General features: G+C 44.5%; 1 protein-coding gene across 2 annotated transcripts in view; it reads left to right on the top strand.

Moving 5' to 3' along the window:
• Positions 1-3,621: 3,621 nt before the first annotated feature.
• tex9 (testis expressed 9) overlaps positions 3,622-14,304 on the top strand; it is a 49,583-nt gene continuing 38,900 nt past the window's right edge. Inside the window, exons 1-6 of one of the 2 annotated variants that reach the window (XM_041174997.1) lie at positions 3,690-3,713; positions 4,128-4,557; positions 5,046-5,146; positions 5,762-5,825; positions 7,553-7,629; positions 12,305-12,353. In XM_041174997.1, coding sequence (XP_041030931.1) covers positions 4,360-4,557; positions 5,046-5,146; positions 5,762-5,825; positions 7,553-7,629; positions 12,305-12,353 — 489 coding nt within the window. In that variant the 5' untranslated portion in view covers positions 3,690-3,713; positions 4,128-4,359. Of the gene's footprint in view, positions 3,714-4,127; positions 4,558-5,045; positions 5,147-5,761; positions 5,826-7,552; positions 7,630-12,304; positions 12,354-14,304 lie in introns of both variants that reach the window. The other variant, XM_041174998.1, reaches the window with a different exon arrangement.

The following is a 14,304-nucleotide window of genomic DNA, read 5'->3' on the forward strand; positions in this document are numbered from 1 at the left end:
AGTCTCTGGGTCTATGGATTATTGGGGAGGGGCTGGGGGACAGGCCGTCAGTCTCTGGGTCTATGGATTATTGGGGAGGGGGTGGGGGACAGGCCGTCAGTCTCTGGGTCTATGGATTATTGGGAGGGGTGGGGACAGGCCGTCAGTCTCTGGGTCTATGGATTATTGGGGAGGGGGTGGGGGACAGGCCGTCAGTCTCTGGGTCTATGGATTATTGGGGAGGGGTGGGGACAGGCCGTCAGTCTCTGGGTCTATGGATTATTGGGGAGGGCGGGAACAGGCCGTCAGTCTCTGGGTCTATGGATTATTGGGGAGGGGCTGGGGGACAGGCCGTCAGTCTCTGGGTCTATGGATTATTGGGGAGGGGCTGGGGGACAGGCCGTCAGTCTCTGGGTCTATGGATTATTGGGGAGGGGCTGGGGGACAGGCCGTCAGTCTCTGGGTCTATGGATTATTGGGGAGGGGCTGGGGGACAGGCCGTCAGTCTCTGGGTCTATGGATTATTGGGGAGGGGTGGGGGACAGGCCGTCAGTCTCTGGGTCTATGGATTATTGGGGAGGGGTGGGGGACAGGCCGTCAGTCTCTGGGTCTATGGATTATTGGGGAGGGGTGGGGGACAGGCCGTCAGTCTCTGGGTCTATGGATTATTGGGGAGGGGCTGGGGACAGGCCGTCAGTCTCTGGGTCTATGGATTATTGGGGGGGGGGGGACAGGCCGTCAGTCTCTGGGTCTATGGATTATTGGGGAGGGGCTGGGGACAGGCCGTCAGTCTCTGGGTCTATGGATTATTGGGGAGGGGTGGGGACAGGCCGTCAGTCTCTGGGTCTATGGATTATTGGGAGGGGTGGGGACAGGCCGTCAGTCTCTGGGTCTATGGATTATTGGGGGGGGGGACAGGCCGTCAGTCTCTGGGTCTATGGATTATTGGGGAGGGGGTGGGGGACAGGCCGTCAGTCTCTGGGTCTATGGATTATTGGGGAGGGGCTGGGGGACAGGCCGTCAGTCTCTGGGTCTATGGATTATTGGGGAGGGGGTTGGGGGACAGGCCGTCAGTCTCTGGGTCTATGGATTATTGGGGGGGGGAACAGGCCGTCAGTCTCTGGGTCTATGGATTATTGGGGAGGGGGTGGGGGACAGGCCGTCAGTCTCTGGGTCTATGGATTATTGGGGGGGGGAACAGGCCGTCAGTCTCTGGGTCTATGGATTATTGGGGAGGGAGGGACAGGCCGTCAGTCTCTGGGTCTATGGATTATTGGGGAGGGGCTGGGGGACAGGCCGTCAGTCTCTGGGTCTATGGATTATTGGGGAGGGGCTGGGGGACAGGCCGTCAGTCTCTGGGTCTATGGATTATTGGGGAGGGGGTGGGGGACAGGCCGTCAGTCTCTGGGTCTATGGATTATTGGGGAGGGGCTGGGGGACAGGCCGTCAGTCTCTGGGTCTATGGATTGTCGGGGAGGGAGGGACAGGCCGTCAGTCTCTGGGTCTATAGATTATTGGGGAGGGGCTGGGGGACAGGCCGTCAGTCTCTGGGTCTATGGATTATTGGGGGTGGGGAACAGGCCGTCAGTCTCTGGGTCTATGGATTGTCGGGGAGGGAGGGACAGGCCGTCAGTCTCTGGGTCTATAGATTATTGGGGAGGGGCTGGGGAACAGGCCATCAGTCTCTGGGTCTATGGATTATTGGGGAGGGGGTGGGGGACAGGCCATCAGTCTCTGGGTCTATAGATTATTGGGGAGGGGGTGGGGGACAGGCCGTCAGTCTCTGGGTCTATGGATTATTGGGGAGGGGGTGGGGGACAGGCCATCAGTCTCTGGGTCTATGGATTATTGGGGGGGGGGAACAGGCCGTCAGTCTCTGGGTCTATGGATTATTGGGGAGGGGCTGGGGGACAGGCCGTCAGTCTCTGGGTCTATGGATTATTGGGGAGGGGCTGGGGGACAGGCCGTCAGTCTCTGGGTCGCTGGATTGTCGGGGAGGGGCTGGGGAACAGGCCGTCAGTCTCTGGGTCTATAGATTATTGGGGAGGGGCTGGGGGACAGGCCGTCAGTCTCTGGGTCTATGGATTATTGGGGGTGGGGAACAGGCCGTCAGTCTCTGGGTCTATGGATTATTGGGGAGGGGCTGGGGGACAGGCCGTCAGTCTCTGGGTCTATGGATTATTGGGGAGGGGAACAGGCCGTCAGTCTCTGGGTCTATGGATTATTGGGGGTGGGGAACAGGCCGTCAGTCTCTGGGTCTATGGATAATAGGGGAGGGGCTGGGGGACAGGCCGTCAGTCTCTGGGTCTATGGATTATTGGGGGGGGGAACAGGCCGTCAGTCTCTGGGTCGATGGATTATTGGGGAGGGAGGGACAGGCCGTCAGTCTCTGGGTCTATGGATTATTGGGGAGGGGCTGGGGGACAGGCCGTCAGTCTCTGGGTCTATGGATTATTGGGGAGGGGCTGGGGGACAGGCCGTCAGTCTCTGGGTCTATGGATTATTGGGGAGGGGCTGGGGAACAGGCCGTCAGTCTCTGGGTCTATGGATTATTGGGGGGGGGAACAGGCCGTCAGTCTCTGGGTCTATGGATTATTTGGGGGGGGAAACAGGCCGTCAGTCTCTGGGTCTATGGATTATTGGGGAGGGGGTGGGGGACAGGCCGTCAGTCTCTGGGTCTATGGATTATTGGGGAGGGGCTGGGGGACAGGCCGTCAGTCTCTGGGTCTATGGATTATTGGGGAGGGGCTGGGGGACAGGCCGTCAGTCTCTGGGTCTATGGATTGTCGGGGAGGGAGGGACAGGCCGTCAGTCTCTGGGTCTATAGATTATTGGGGAGGGGCTGGGGGACAGGCCGTCAGTCTCTGGGTCTATGGATTATTGGGGAGGGGGTTGGGGACAGGCCGTCAGTCTCTGGGTCTATGGATTATTGGGGGTGGGGAACAGGCCGTCAGTCTCTGGGTCTATGGATTATTGGGGGTGGGGAACAGGCCGTCAGTCTCTGGGTCTATGGATTGTCGGGGAGGGAGGGACAGGCCGTCAGTCTCTGGGTCTATGGATTATTGGGGAGGGGCTGGGGAACAGGCCGTCAGTCTCTGGGTCTATGGATTATTGGGGAGGGGCTGGGGGACAGGCCGTCAGTCTCTGGGTCTATGGATTATTGGGGAGGGGGTGGGGGACAGGCCATCAGTCTCTGGGTCTATGGATTATTGGGGGGGGGAACAGGCCGTCAGTCTCTGGGTCTATGGATTATTGGGGAGGGGCTGGGGGACAGGCCGTCAGTCTCTGGGTCTATGGATTATTGGGGAGGGGCTGGGGGACAGGCCGTCAGTCTCTGGGTCGCTGGATTGTCGGGGAGGGGCTGGGGAACAGGCCGTCAGTCTCTGGGTCTATGGATTATTGGGGAGGGGCTGGGGGACAGGCCGTCAGTCTCTGGGTCTATGGATTATTGGGGAGGGGGTGGGGGACAGGCCGTCAGTCTCTGGGTCTATGGATTATTGGGGAGGGGCTGGGGGACAGGCCGTCAGTCTCTGGGTCTATGGATTATTGGGGAGGGGCTGGGGAACAGGCCGTCAGTCTCTGGGTCTATGGATTGTCGGGGAGGGGGAGGGACAGCCTCAAGCCCCGCCCCCTCCCCCGGCTGCAATCCTCGCGAGGTTTCCCGCTAGATTCCCGTCGTCCTGGAAACCTGGGGAAAGGGACGCGCGATGGAGAAGCGGCGGCCGCAGGGCCCGGTGAGGCGGGGGAGGGTGTGCGGGTGTCGGCTGGCAGAGGCCGGGCTTCAGGCACTGACTCCCGCCCAGCCGGAGCTCCCAGCCCTGGGTTCCGGGGGACCTGTGTCTGACCTGGTGCACGTTGGCAGAAATCAGATTGATTTATCATTAAAAACAAGTAGCTGCTGCTGCTGCTGCTGCTGCTGAGTTTAATCCAACAAAACAAGAAACTGGGCCCAGGCTGTCAGGCACCAGGAAATATTTAGAGTTATCTGACAATCTGTAGATTTCCTCCTTGATGAGACTGCAGTAATTATGCCACAATTGTTGCATCATTGTGTGTTTATTTGAATATATGTCAAAAGTATTTCATCTGTTGAACCATAACTTCATAGAAGAGAGATTTGAATTTTTATATCATGCCTTTTCCCTCAGGACGCCTCAAAATGTTTCACAACCCATGGAGTAATGTTGAATTATAGTCACTGCTGCAATGTTGGAAATGCAGCAGGTAATTTGCAGACTGCAAGGTGGTAATGACCAGATAGCCCGTTTGAGTGATCTTGATCTGAAGATAAAAATTGGCACTGAAGAGAATTATTTTCCTCGAAATAGTACCATCTGAGATAGCTTCCACCCGAGAGCGCAGAGAGGGGGCCTTGGTTTAATGCTTCAGGAGGAAGATCGTAGCGCAACACATCCTCAGTCCATAAAAACAAAAAACTGCGGATGCTGGAAATCCAAAACAAAAACAAATACCTGGAAAAACTCAGCAAGTCTGGCAGCATCAGCGGAGAAGAGTACAGTTGATGTTTCGAGTCCTCATGACCCTTCAACAGAACTCAGTTTCTTCACCCAGAGAGTGGTGAGCCTGTGGAATTCGTTACCACAGAAAGTAGTTGAGACCAAAACATTGTATGTTTTCAAGAAGGAGTTAGATATAGCTCTTGGGGTGAGAGGGATCAAAGGGTATGGGGAGAAAGCAGGAGCAGGCTATTGAGTTGGATGATCATAATGAATGGCTTTCTCCTGCACCTAGTTTTTATGTTTCTATAAGAAGAAGCATCTCTGGCATAATTGACATAAACACTACATGGATGTATGCAGGATGGATTTTGCAAATCCATTCTATAATTTGTTATTATAGACCATGAATTATGCCTTACACTGTGCCACCTAATAATTTATTTTCTAATAGAATTATATTTTAGTTCTAGACTTTCAAGTTTAGAAGAAGCAACTAAATATATTTGTGTTTAATCAAGCTACTCTTGCTGTTCATAATAAGAAAAGTTCTATTATATCTACAAAAATTATTTTCTTACAATATTTTTGGATTGTTTTTAAATCTAGGCAAAGAAAACCCTGCCTGTTAAATCTGCCTCTCTTCCATTATCAGCTTTGACAAGAAAAGCTTTTGCAGGAGATTTACTGGCTAAAGAGGAAGAATACAAGTATGAAAAGTTTCTGCATTAAGCTATATATTGCACATAAGAACTTAAGAAATAGGAGCAGGTTTGCCATCCTGCTCCGCCTGTCCATATGATCATAGCTGACCTTCAGCTTTAACTCTACTTTCCAGCCCGCTCTCCGTATACCTCGATTCACCAAGTTATCAAGAATCTGTCTCTCTCAGCTTTGAATATATTCAGCAATGGATAAGTGTCTACCCTGTCAAGCCCTTTCAGAATCTTGTATGTTTCAATCTGATCACCTCGCATTCTTCTAAAGTCGATAGAGTATAGACCCAATTTATTCAGCCTCTCTTCATAGGCCAACCTTCTCATCCCAGGGACCACAATCTAGTGAGCCTTTGCTATATTGCCACCAAGGCAAATATATTTTTCCTTAAATATGGAGACCAAAACTGCATGCAGTACTCCAGGTGTGGTCTCACCAAAGCTCCATTCAATTGTAGCAAGATTTCTTTATTCTTAAATTCCAATCCCCTTGCAATTAAAGCCAACATAATTTATAATATTAAGTTTTGTCATTGTGGATGTGCAGTCAATATAAATGTGTGAAAACTGAATTCCATTTCTTAAAAAAAAATCTTGCTATTTAATTAGGAGATTAAATGCAGAACTGGAAGCAAAAACAGCCGAACTGGTCCGCCAAGCTGAAGAAGTTATGGTAAGTTTAGCTAATGAGTAGGAGACTATTTTGAATTGTAGTGCTATTTTCCTGAGAAATATCCTTTATCTTTTTTCGTCTTCCCCACATTTATCCAAGTACAAATTTAAATTGAGATTAAAATTCATAACCCCAATTAAATAAAGAAAAAGACTTGCATTTATATAGCACCTTTAATAATCATTGGATGTCTAAATAAGCTTTACAGCCAATGAGTTGCTTTTGAAGTGTAGTCACTGTTGTAATGTAGGAAAAGTGGCAGCTAATTTGCCCCCAGCAAACTCTCACAAACAGCAATTTGATAACAGACAGATAATCTGTCTTTTATGATGTTAAATGAGGGATAAATATTGGCCTGGATACTGGGACAACTCCCCAGGTCCTAGGAATTGCTTTAGCATTATTATTGCATTGAGCTGCCCAATATAGAGGAATTGCTAAATAATGAATTAATATTTCATGATTGCATTGGATATAGCTTCCAAGTATTACCCACATTAAGACATGTTGCTTCAAAACACTGTTCCATGGAGTAACAGGAAGTGAATTTGATCCGCTAAGTCTCTATGCACTGAATTACTGATTTTCACAGTTTTATTGGTTGATGTCAATGTAAGGCAAGAGAGTTGTTGGGGTGGTGTGGGGCGGAGATGGAATTTCAAACCCTGCAGCTATGGCTGGGGGAGGATAAAAAAAAGTGTAAAATTGCAGGACGCATTTCCAGTCTGCCAGATGTGTGCCTGCCACCATTTTTAGAGGCAGGACTGTTCATTATACTTGTTAGGTGCCACATTGTGGTTGGGATCCTGATTTAAATTTAGCACTATTAGTTGGATTTCTCAGGATGCTAGATACCTGGCAGCTAAATTCAGATGGCAACAATCAGACCAAAGAGGTGAGTGCTTTCTATAGCATTCCTTGTGAGCCAGGAGCAGCAGTGCCCCCTGGTTCCCTCCAGCAAAACTTCTGATTGGCTGACCCTCCCTTCCATTTGCCTATCTCACCCTCTCCCATCCCAGCTCCCCATAAATATCAGGGCTTTGCTCTTTGGAAGTGAGAGCAAGTAATCACACATACAGTTGTGAGCTGCCTATTGATTGGCTTAGCAAAAGGATTGGCAAAATACTGGGAGCTATTCAGATTTTTACAGCAGTGTTATTTCAGCTGTGGTGTGTTTTTCTCATTGCTGACCACTGTCCTACTCTGTTTCTGGCAATCAGAAAATCACAGCTGAAACCTGGAGGTCTTATATGACCCTATTCCTGAAATTTGTGTCAGTTACAAAAACCTGAATATCTTAATAACAGATTATAATAATGCTGATCCTGAGAAGAAAATCCTTTAACCCCTTTATCTTTATTGGATTTTTTTCATTGTTTTGGTTAGCTGCGGTTTGACAGGGAAGGAGAGCCCAGGAGGAGTACATTATGTTCAAAACCTCCCTTTTCAATGGCCCCCATATTGGCAATGTTTTTATTTTGGGGAAAAAAAGAGACTTTTTTTGCTATTAACATGGTATTTTGAACAAAAAGTATTCTTTCTATGTTTTCCTTCCAGTTTTAAATAAAGTGTATTTGTACTGGGTTCTTGAATTTTGTTTACCCATTTTTTTCTTGCTTTTTTAACATCCAAGTTTAAAATAAGATTTTTGTGGTAATCCATTTTGCTATCTTCACATTCTCTTACATATTAAACTGTTAAGAAGAGTTATTTGGTTATGTGTCTAGAAGGGACAAGAGGAAATGCTATCTCAATCAGTATCACATATTGGAACAATTGCCATTGTGGATGATGAGAAAATGAGGTAAGATAATTACACATTGAACAAAGTTAAAGGATTATCTATACAGGAATAATGTACTTTAAATGTTTTCTTATCTTCATGTGAACTTTTGTCACTCCAAGTGACAGTATCAAACTCTTACAATGCGAATGTCCATAAACATGCATAACCCCAACCTCAAGTGTACCCAACTCCCAGCCAAACTGTTATGATATTTTCTCCCATTTCTTATATAAACAATCCTACTTGCTCTGAGTAAGGTAGCCAAATTATTCACAACTTGTGCTTTTTGGTGTCATTTGGACCATTTTTAATGTCTCCACGATGCTCTGGCTAACATCAACTAACTCTGACCTGGGATTTTTCTGATCTATATGGATCAGTTACACGCCACAGAAACATTTAAAAAGCACACCCCAGCCCCTTTTAGTTTCCTTCCTTTATCCCTATGGATGTGACTGATACAAGTATAGTATTCCACAGGTGTTAGCAACCATCTGATACCTTGCAAAATAGTCTTTATTACTCTGTCAACCTGAACACTGAATGTAACTAGCTTATATGACCATGTGTCTTCATAGCAGAACCAGACTGTTTCCAACATCCATACATGTATTTCTAGCAGGAGTCCTTGGGTAATATGGAAACTATGACAATGGTTTTCTCTTTCTTAACCAGGGATATTGAAGCTAAGTAAACTATTTCCTCCCCAATTTAGCTGAGATCAATTAACTCACCATAAACCAGCAATCAAATCTGGAACATTCTAGTATCTCAAATCTTCATAAATATAGCCCTTTATCCCCAGTGCCATTCTAGTGAGCCAATGCTGTATCTTTTCTATTGCTTTTAAATCTCTACCTTAATGTCACAGCAAAAACTGTACATGATATCCACTCGCAACTTAACTTGGGCCGTTACATGTTCAGCATTCTCCTTTTGCATTTTAAATTTTTTGCCTCTCAATACAAAACCAAGGATTCAGCTTACAATTTTCAATGACCTGTGTATCTGCATAACAAGATCCCTTTGCTATTCAACTCCATTCAAAATCTTACTATTTAAATGTATTTTGATGGTTACTCTTACTTTAAACTGTATTACTTTACATTTTCTATATTGAACTGTATCTGCCAGCTGACTGCCCATCCTACTCATCTTTTTATGTCCTTCTGTAATGTTTCACACTCTTGGTCACAATGAGCTGTGCTCCCAATTTTGTGTCATGAGCAAATTTCAATATTATTACTTCAATTCCTAATTCCACATTATTTATCTTTATAGTAAATAAGAACAACTCCAACATGATCCCCTGTGGAATAACACACTACCCGAAGCTAGGAAATTTTGTTTTGCTAATTTCCTTGACTTTCTGACCTCCGTATATCTCCTTATTCATGTGGTCACATTTCCCTTAATTTCATGGGCCATTATATTTGGCATACTTCTCTTTTGTGGTACTTTATCAAATGATTTTTGAAAAACCATATGAACCATATCCAATGCATTTATTTTAACAATCCTCTGAGTTACTTCAAAGAATTCTTGAATGCATGAGCTGCCATTTAGAAATTTGTGCTAATTGCTCATGATTCTCCAAGTGCTTGGTAATTAACCAATATTTTCCTTCAATTTTCTAGATCATCCCTGCCACCTCTTTTTGAAGAGGTGGGTCGTGTTTGCTACTCTAACCTTCTGAGGCATAGTTTTCCTTTGACAGAATTTGAGAAATTTCGGCTGGGATTTTACCAAGGCAGTGGGGGGCACACTACCGGGGCCATAAGTGGGAGTCATGGCCCTGTTTCAGTGGATGGCAGAACTCAGGGCTGCATTTTACAGGTGGTAGCCAATTAAGTGGCTATTGCTGGGCCTGCCATCCTATTAAAAATGGTGGCCCCCCTCCAGGAGCCATTAGCCCATTTAGGGGGTTGCAGCTCAGCAGCCTCACGAGGCGCAGTGGCCACTCTTGGGGCTGCACCTGGAGGAAGGGCACATATAGATGGACTTGGGTTGTCAAACCAAGGAAGTGGGATTGCTGGGACTAATCAATTAACACTCTGGTATTGGTTGGGGTGGGGATCGTTAGGTACAGGTGGTGCCGATGCCACAGGGGCAGTCATTGCCGCCTGGATTATCTTTGGGAAAGGTGCCAGGGTTTACCTGGCAGTTTCCCATGCGGCAGAGGGACCCTCCTACTGCTGGTAAAATGCTAGCAGAGATAGGAAGTAGCTCAGATGGGCTCTGAGCCCACCATCCATACCTTCTCATGGCATTTTGCCAGCCTTCCTGCCTCTGTGCTGTTTCCAAAGGCCTAGTAAAATTCAGCACTTATAGTCAGAGGCTGTGCTATTTCTTAAATAAAAACATAAAGTGCTGGAGAAACTCAGCAGTCTGGCAGAACCTGTGGAGAGAGAAACAAGTTTCAAATCGAATACTGCTCTTCTTTAGAACTTTTTCTTCCCCAGTTTCTCTCAAGATCCAGGTTGTACACATTCAAGTCTTGGTGATTTGTCTACCTTTAGATTTGAGTCATTTCTCTCAGCCTCCACTAACTGTTCTACACCCACCTCATGTATAGCAATAGTCTCAATTTCCACTCTCTCTGATAACTGACGCAAAATGTAGTATTTCTGCCGTTTCCTTACTCCCCTTTGCAAGCTTTCCTGCTTCGTCTCTGACTCACCTATTGCTGTAAAAACATTATGTCTCACTTGCGGTTTTATTACACTGTCTGGGTGACACTTTCTTATCTTACATCAGCATACTTTTTTTATATGCAAATTTCTTGCACCAAATTTCTCTAACTACAGTCACTAATTATATAGACACAAACTATTTTTAATTCTGAATAACATAGGGATTTTGTCAAGTGTTGGCAGGTGATGAATTTGAATTTTTTCAATTTATGAAAAGTCTTACATTTATTTTTCCACCAGGAACTGGATTATGTTACAAAAACAAAAAGCAGTTCTGGTGAAAGTTCATCTATCTGAAATGTTAATTCTGTTTCTCTCTCCATATATGGGTTGGGACTTTGTCAGGCTGGTGGGGGTCTCACTGACTGTTTGGAGAACTGGCAGGAATACCCCCTCAGTTGCGTGGGGGAGGTCCCACGGAATCAAGTGACCTTCATGCACTTAAGTGACCACCATTGGGCCTTCCCTGCGATTCAGGTCCCCAGCTGTGAAAGTCCCACCCACAGACACTGCTGGCCAATCAGAGGTGTGCCATGATTAATGAGCCAACTTGATATCCCACCATCAGCAGTTGGAAGTCCAATGTCAGCCCCTTCTGCCCTCCGACTTAATCGGGGGAGGTTTTGCCACTGCCGAGAGATTGAAACAGGATATCTCCCATGATTTAGTGGACCCAGCCACCAGGTTCCCCACCGTGACAAGCTGCATTATATCCAGCCCATGCTGTCAGGACGGCTGAGCATTTTCAGGATTTTCTACTTTTATTACCGATTTATTTAGCTCATTGAGCTTTAATATTGTCTGACAACAATGGTATGTTATTTTTTTCAAAAACAGAATTACCTGGAAAAACTCAGCAGGTCTGGCAGCATCGGCGGAGAAGAAAAGAGTTGACGTTTCGAGTCCTCATGACCCTTCGCTGCCTGTGTGGGAGGAACTAATAGAACAACAATGTGACCTATTAAATGCCCTTAAATTATAAAGTTTAGCCTAATTTCCATGAACCTATAAACAAGTAACCATGTGAGATCATCTTCTGCTTAGAAAAAGCATCATGGTACCATAAATTACACAGTTTACAGTATAAAGACTTTTGTGTTTATAATTCTGCACACGTTGGGTTACTGATCTCAGCAGAACCCTTCTGTGTTTCTTGTCTGGTAAAGGCTCAGTGCTTATGCATAATGAGAGAAAGAAATTACAGAGAGACTTATCACATCCGCTGTCGTACACCTTATTGTGACTGATTTCAAAGCAATACTGTTGAAAATATTGGAGCATGCTATCACCCTGCCTCCATGACACAGCTGAGGATACTGATTTGATGTGTAGGAGATCCAGAAAAGAAAAAGAAAGAAAACACTTCAAAAACTCAGCATCCCAACCCTCAAATAAAGTTATGTTCCATAGAATTTCTATCAATTTCTCTTCTAATATATCCTTTCTCCCATTTTCTGTATTTGAACACTGCTCATCACCACAGATCAGCCTTTAGATTAGATTGTGTGGCTTAAGAGTTCAACATGACCACTGTTACAGTGCTGTTTTATGTTCAGCTAATAGGAGGTGACATCTGAATGCAGAAACCAGATGGTGGTATGTTTTTTTTCTATCTCCTGAGATATCGGGCTTAACTGCCACATGATGTGCAACTCATGAGTCCAATTCTGACCTAACTAAACTCATCCAACCCTAGGAAAACTAATTTGAGTGATGCAGAAGCATGAACTCAAAAATAAACAGTGATCTTAAAGTTGAGAGTGAAGTGCTTGAGATATCAGATTGTTGCGTAATTGAATACAGTAATGTATATTGACTACAACTAATATGCCAACTTGTATTTAGTATCATTCCTCCTGTGCAGGATAACATCTAAGAGAATGAGTCACCACTTATGGTTGCTTTGTGTTTGAATGAGATAATTTCCCAATATATTTAACAATAATAGAGAACATTAATCAGTATAAAAATATGTATTAATACACCATTCTTTTTTCCAGAGAATTTGTTTCTTCTGATGGAGCATCTTTTGAAAATAAAGTAACAAAGGTATTGACATATCTGCTAAGCTTTTTCAGATATTGCACATCATACTTATTAGGCCTGGAAACAAATGTAATTTAACCTGAGAGCTGGCTTAGATAAAATTCTAAAATTAATATTGATAAGAATCATTTAAATGTGATCAGTTATTAAAGATCTGGAGAAACTTAAAATGTGTGTTGAAATTAGACACAAACTGTTTTTAAAAAATTTTCCATCACTTGTGGCTCTCCGTTACACACTGATATAAGAAAAGGACAGGAAAAGACCATCAGGTCCAATAAGCCCAGCCCATTCAGATACTGTACAACCATATACACCATTTACTCTCTCCTTAACCATGCAGTCTCCTGAAAGAGGCACAATTGTCACTAATTTAGGAACATCTCTGAAATGCTTTCTAACCGCCTAAGACAATTAAGTAAGGCTTAAGGAGACTGTAGTAGCCCATTGCTAATCATCATTCCAGCTAAATAACAACTTAACCTTCCACAGCTGGAGATGCCCTGTTCACCCAGGAAGATATCAAGTTCCCTTTTCAAAGGATGACAACAGTTCCATAATCACTCTGTGTTTGATAGCCTGTCCATTGATACTACTTACCAATGTGCTAGGCTCTGGAAACATAAAGCAACTGGTTCGAACTAGAATCTACTACAGCTCAATTAATCATCATTTTGAGTAAAATAATTTGGCTCCCAAATATGTCTATACAAAAGAATCTGGTTGTGTAACACAGTATGGTTTGGAACTGCATTGGTACAGTGCTTTTGAAATGTGTAAACTGATAACAATACCTCAAGTTTATAATTTTTGTCTTTCTCTTTAAATTTCTTCATGGCCTTGCCCCTCCATACCCACCTCCCATTTTACAACCTCTGTTCCTCCAACCCTGATGTCTGGTGCCCCTTTGTTCCATTGTTGGCTTTGTTATCTTGAGCCTGCTGTTTCGGATTCCTTCTAAACGATTTCCCCCTATCCACCTCCATGACTTTCCTTATGACGTTCCTTAAAACCTATCACCTTAATCAAGTTTTTGGTCACCTTTCCTAATCTCTCCTCCTTTGAGTTGGCATTCATTTTCTTCCCACCTGGGTAAAGGGCTTTGGCCTTAAAAGTATGATATAAATGCAAGTTTTCTAAGTGGATAGCTTCTAATTTCAGCCAGGTTTTCCAGGGAGACACTGATGTGGCGAGAGAAAAAAAACTGTTGACCGACCAAAGCAGGAGAAAAATAATTTACAAAAATAGGAAGTAAAAAAAAAAGCTGTGCAAGCATGCTAGTGAGTGCCTGTTTCTGTTGCTCTATTTATAGCAGAAATGTGAATGCTTGTAGAGCCGAGCATGCAAACTGCTCCACTCATCTGATTATTCCATTTTCATTTTTCATTTTGAAAAACCAAAACATTAAAATCTCAGATTTAAGTATTTTGCTGAGCCTGAATTGCCCCAAATTTTAGAAATACCGGCATCCCAAACTTGAAATTCTTATTGTTTTAATGCTATCTTGTGAACAAAACTGATTGTATACAATGATCATTAATTAACTATTTTACAAGAGGCTTACTGAAAAGAGCCTAAAATGATAATTTAGTTAATTGAATAAATTTGCAATATTGTGACTTTACAGATTTGAGGTTCTTTTACTTTTTCTTACCTTTACCCCAGTTCAAATGTGGTTCATTATATGTAAATCACCTTGACAGGTCCTGAGTGATGTGATAAAGTCCTATATAAATAGAAACTTGTTTGTTCATTGCTTTCCTGAAGATTGCGACTTAAGCTGGGCACAAGTCCACAGAAGCCTTCTGGTGCTTAATGTGTTCATGTCAATCCAGTACTGTTTTTAACCTAATGTAGGTTCATACTTCTCAGCAGGTGTTAGTAGCCAACACAGAATTTTAGTTAAAGGCAAAATACTGCGGATGCTGGAAATCTAGAACAAAAACAAAAATAC

Source organism: Carcharodon carcharias, chromosome 26, assembly GCF_017639515.1.
Source record: "Carcharodon carcharias isolate sCarCar2 chromosome 26, sCarCar2.pri, whole genome shotgun sequence".
Lineage (NCBI taxonomy): Eukaryota > Metazoa > Chordata > Chondrichthyes > Lamniformes > Lamnidae > Carcharodon > Carcharodon carcharias.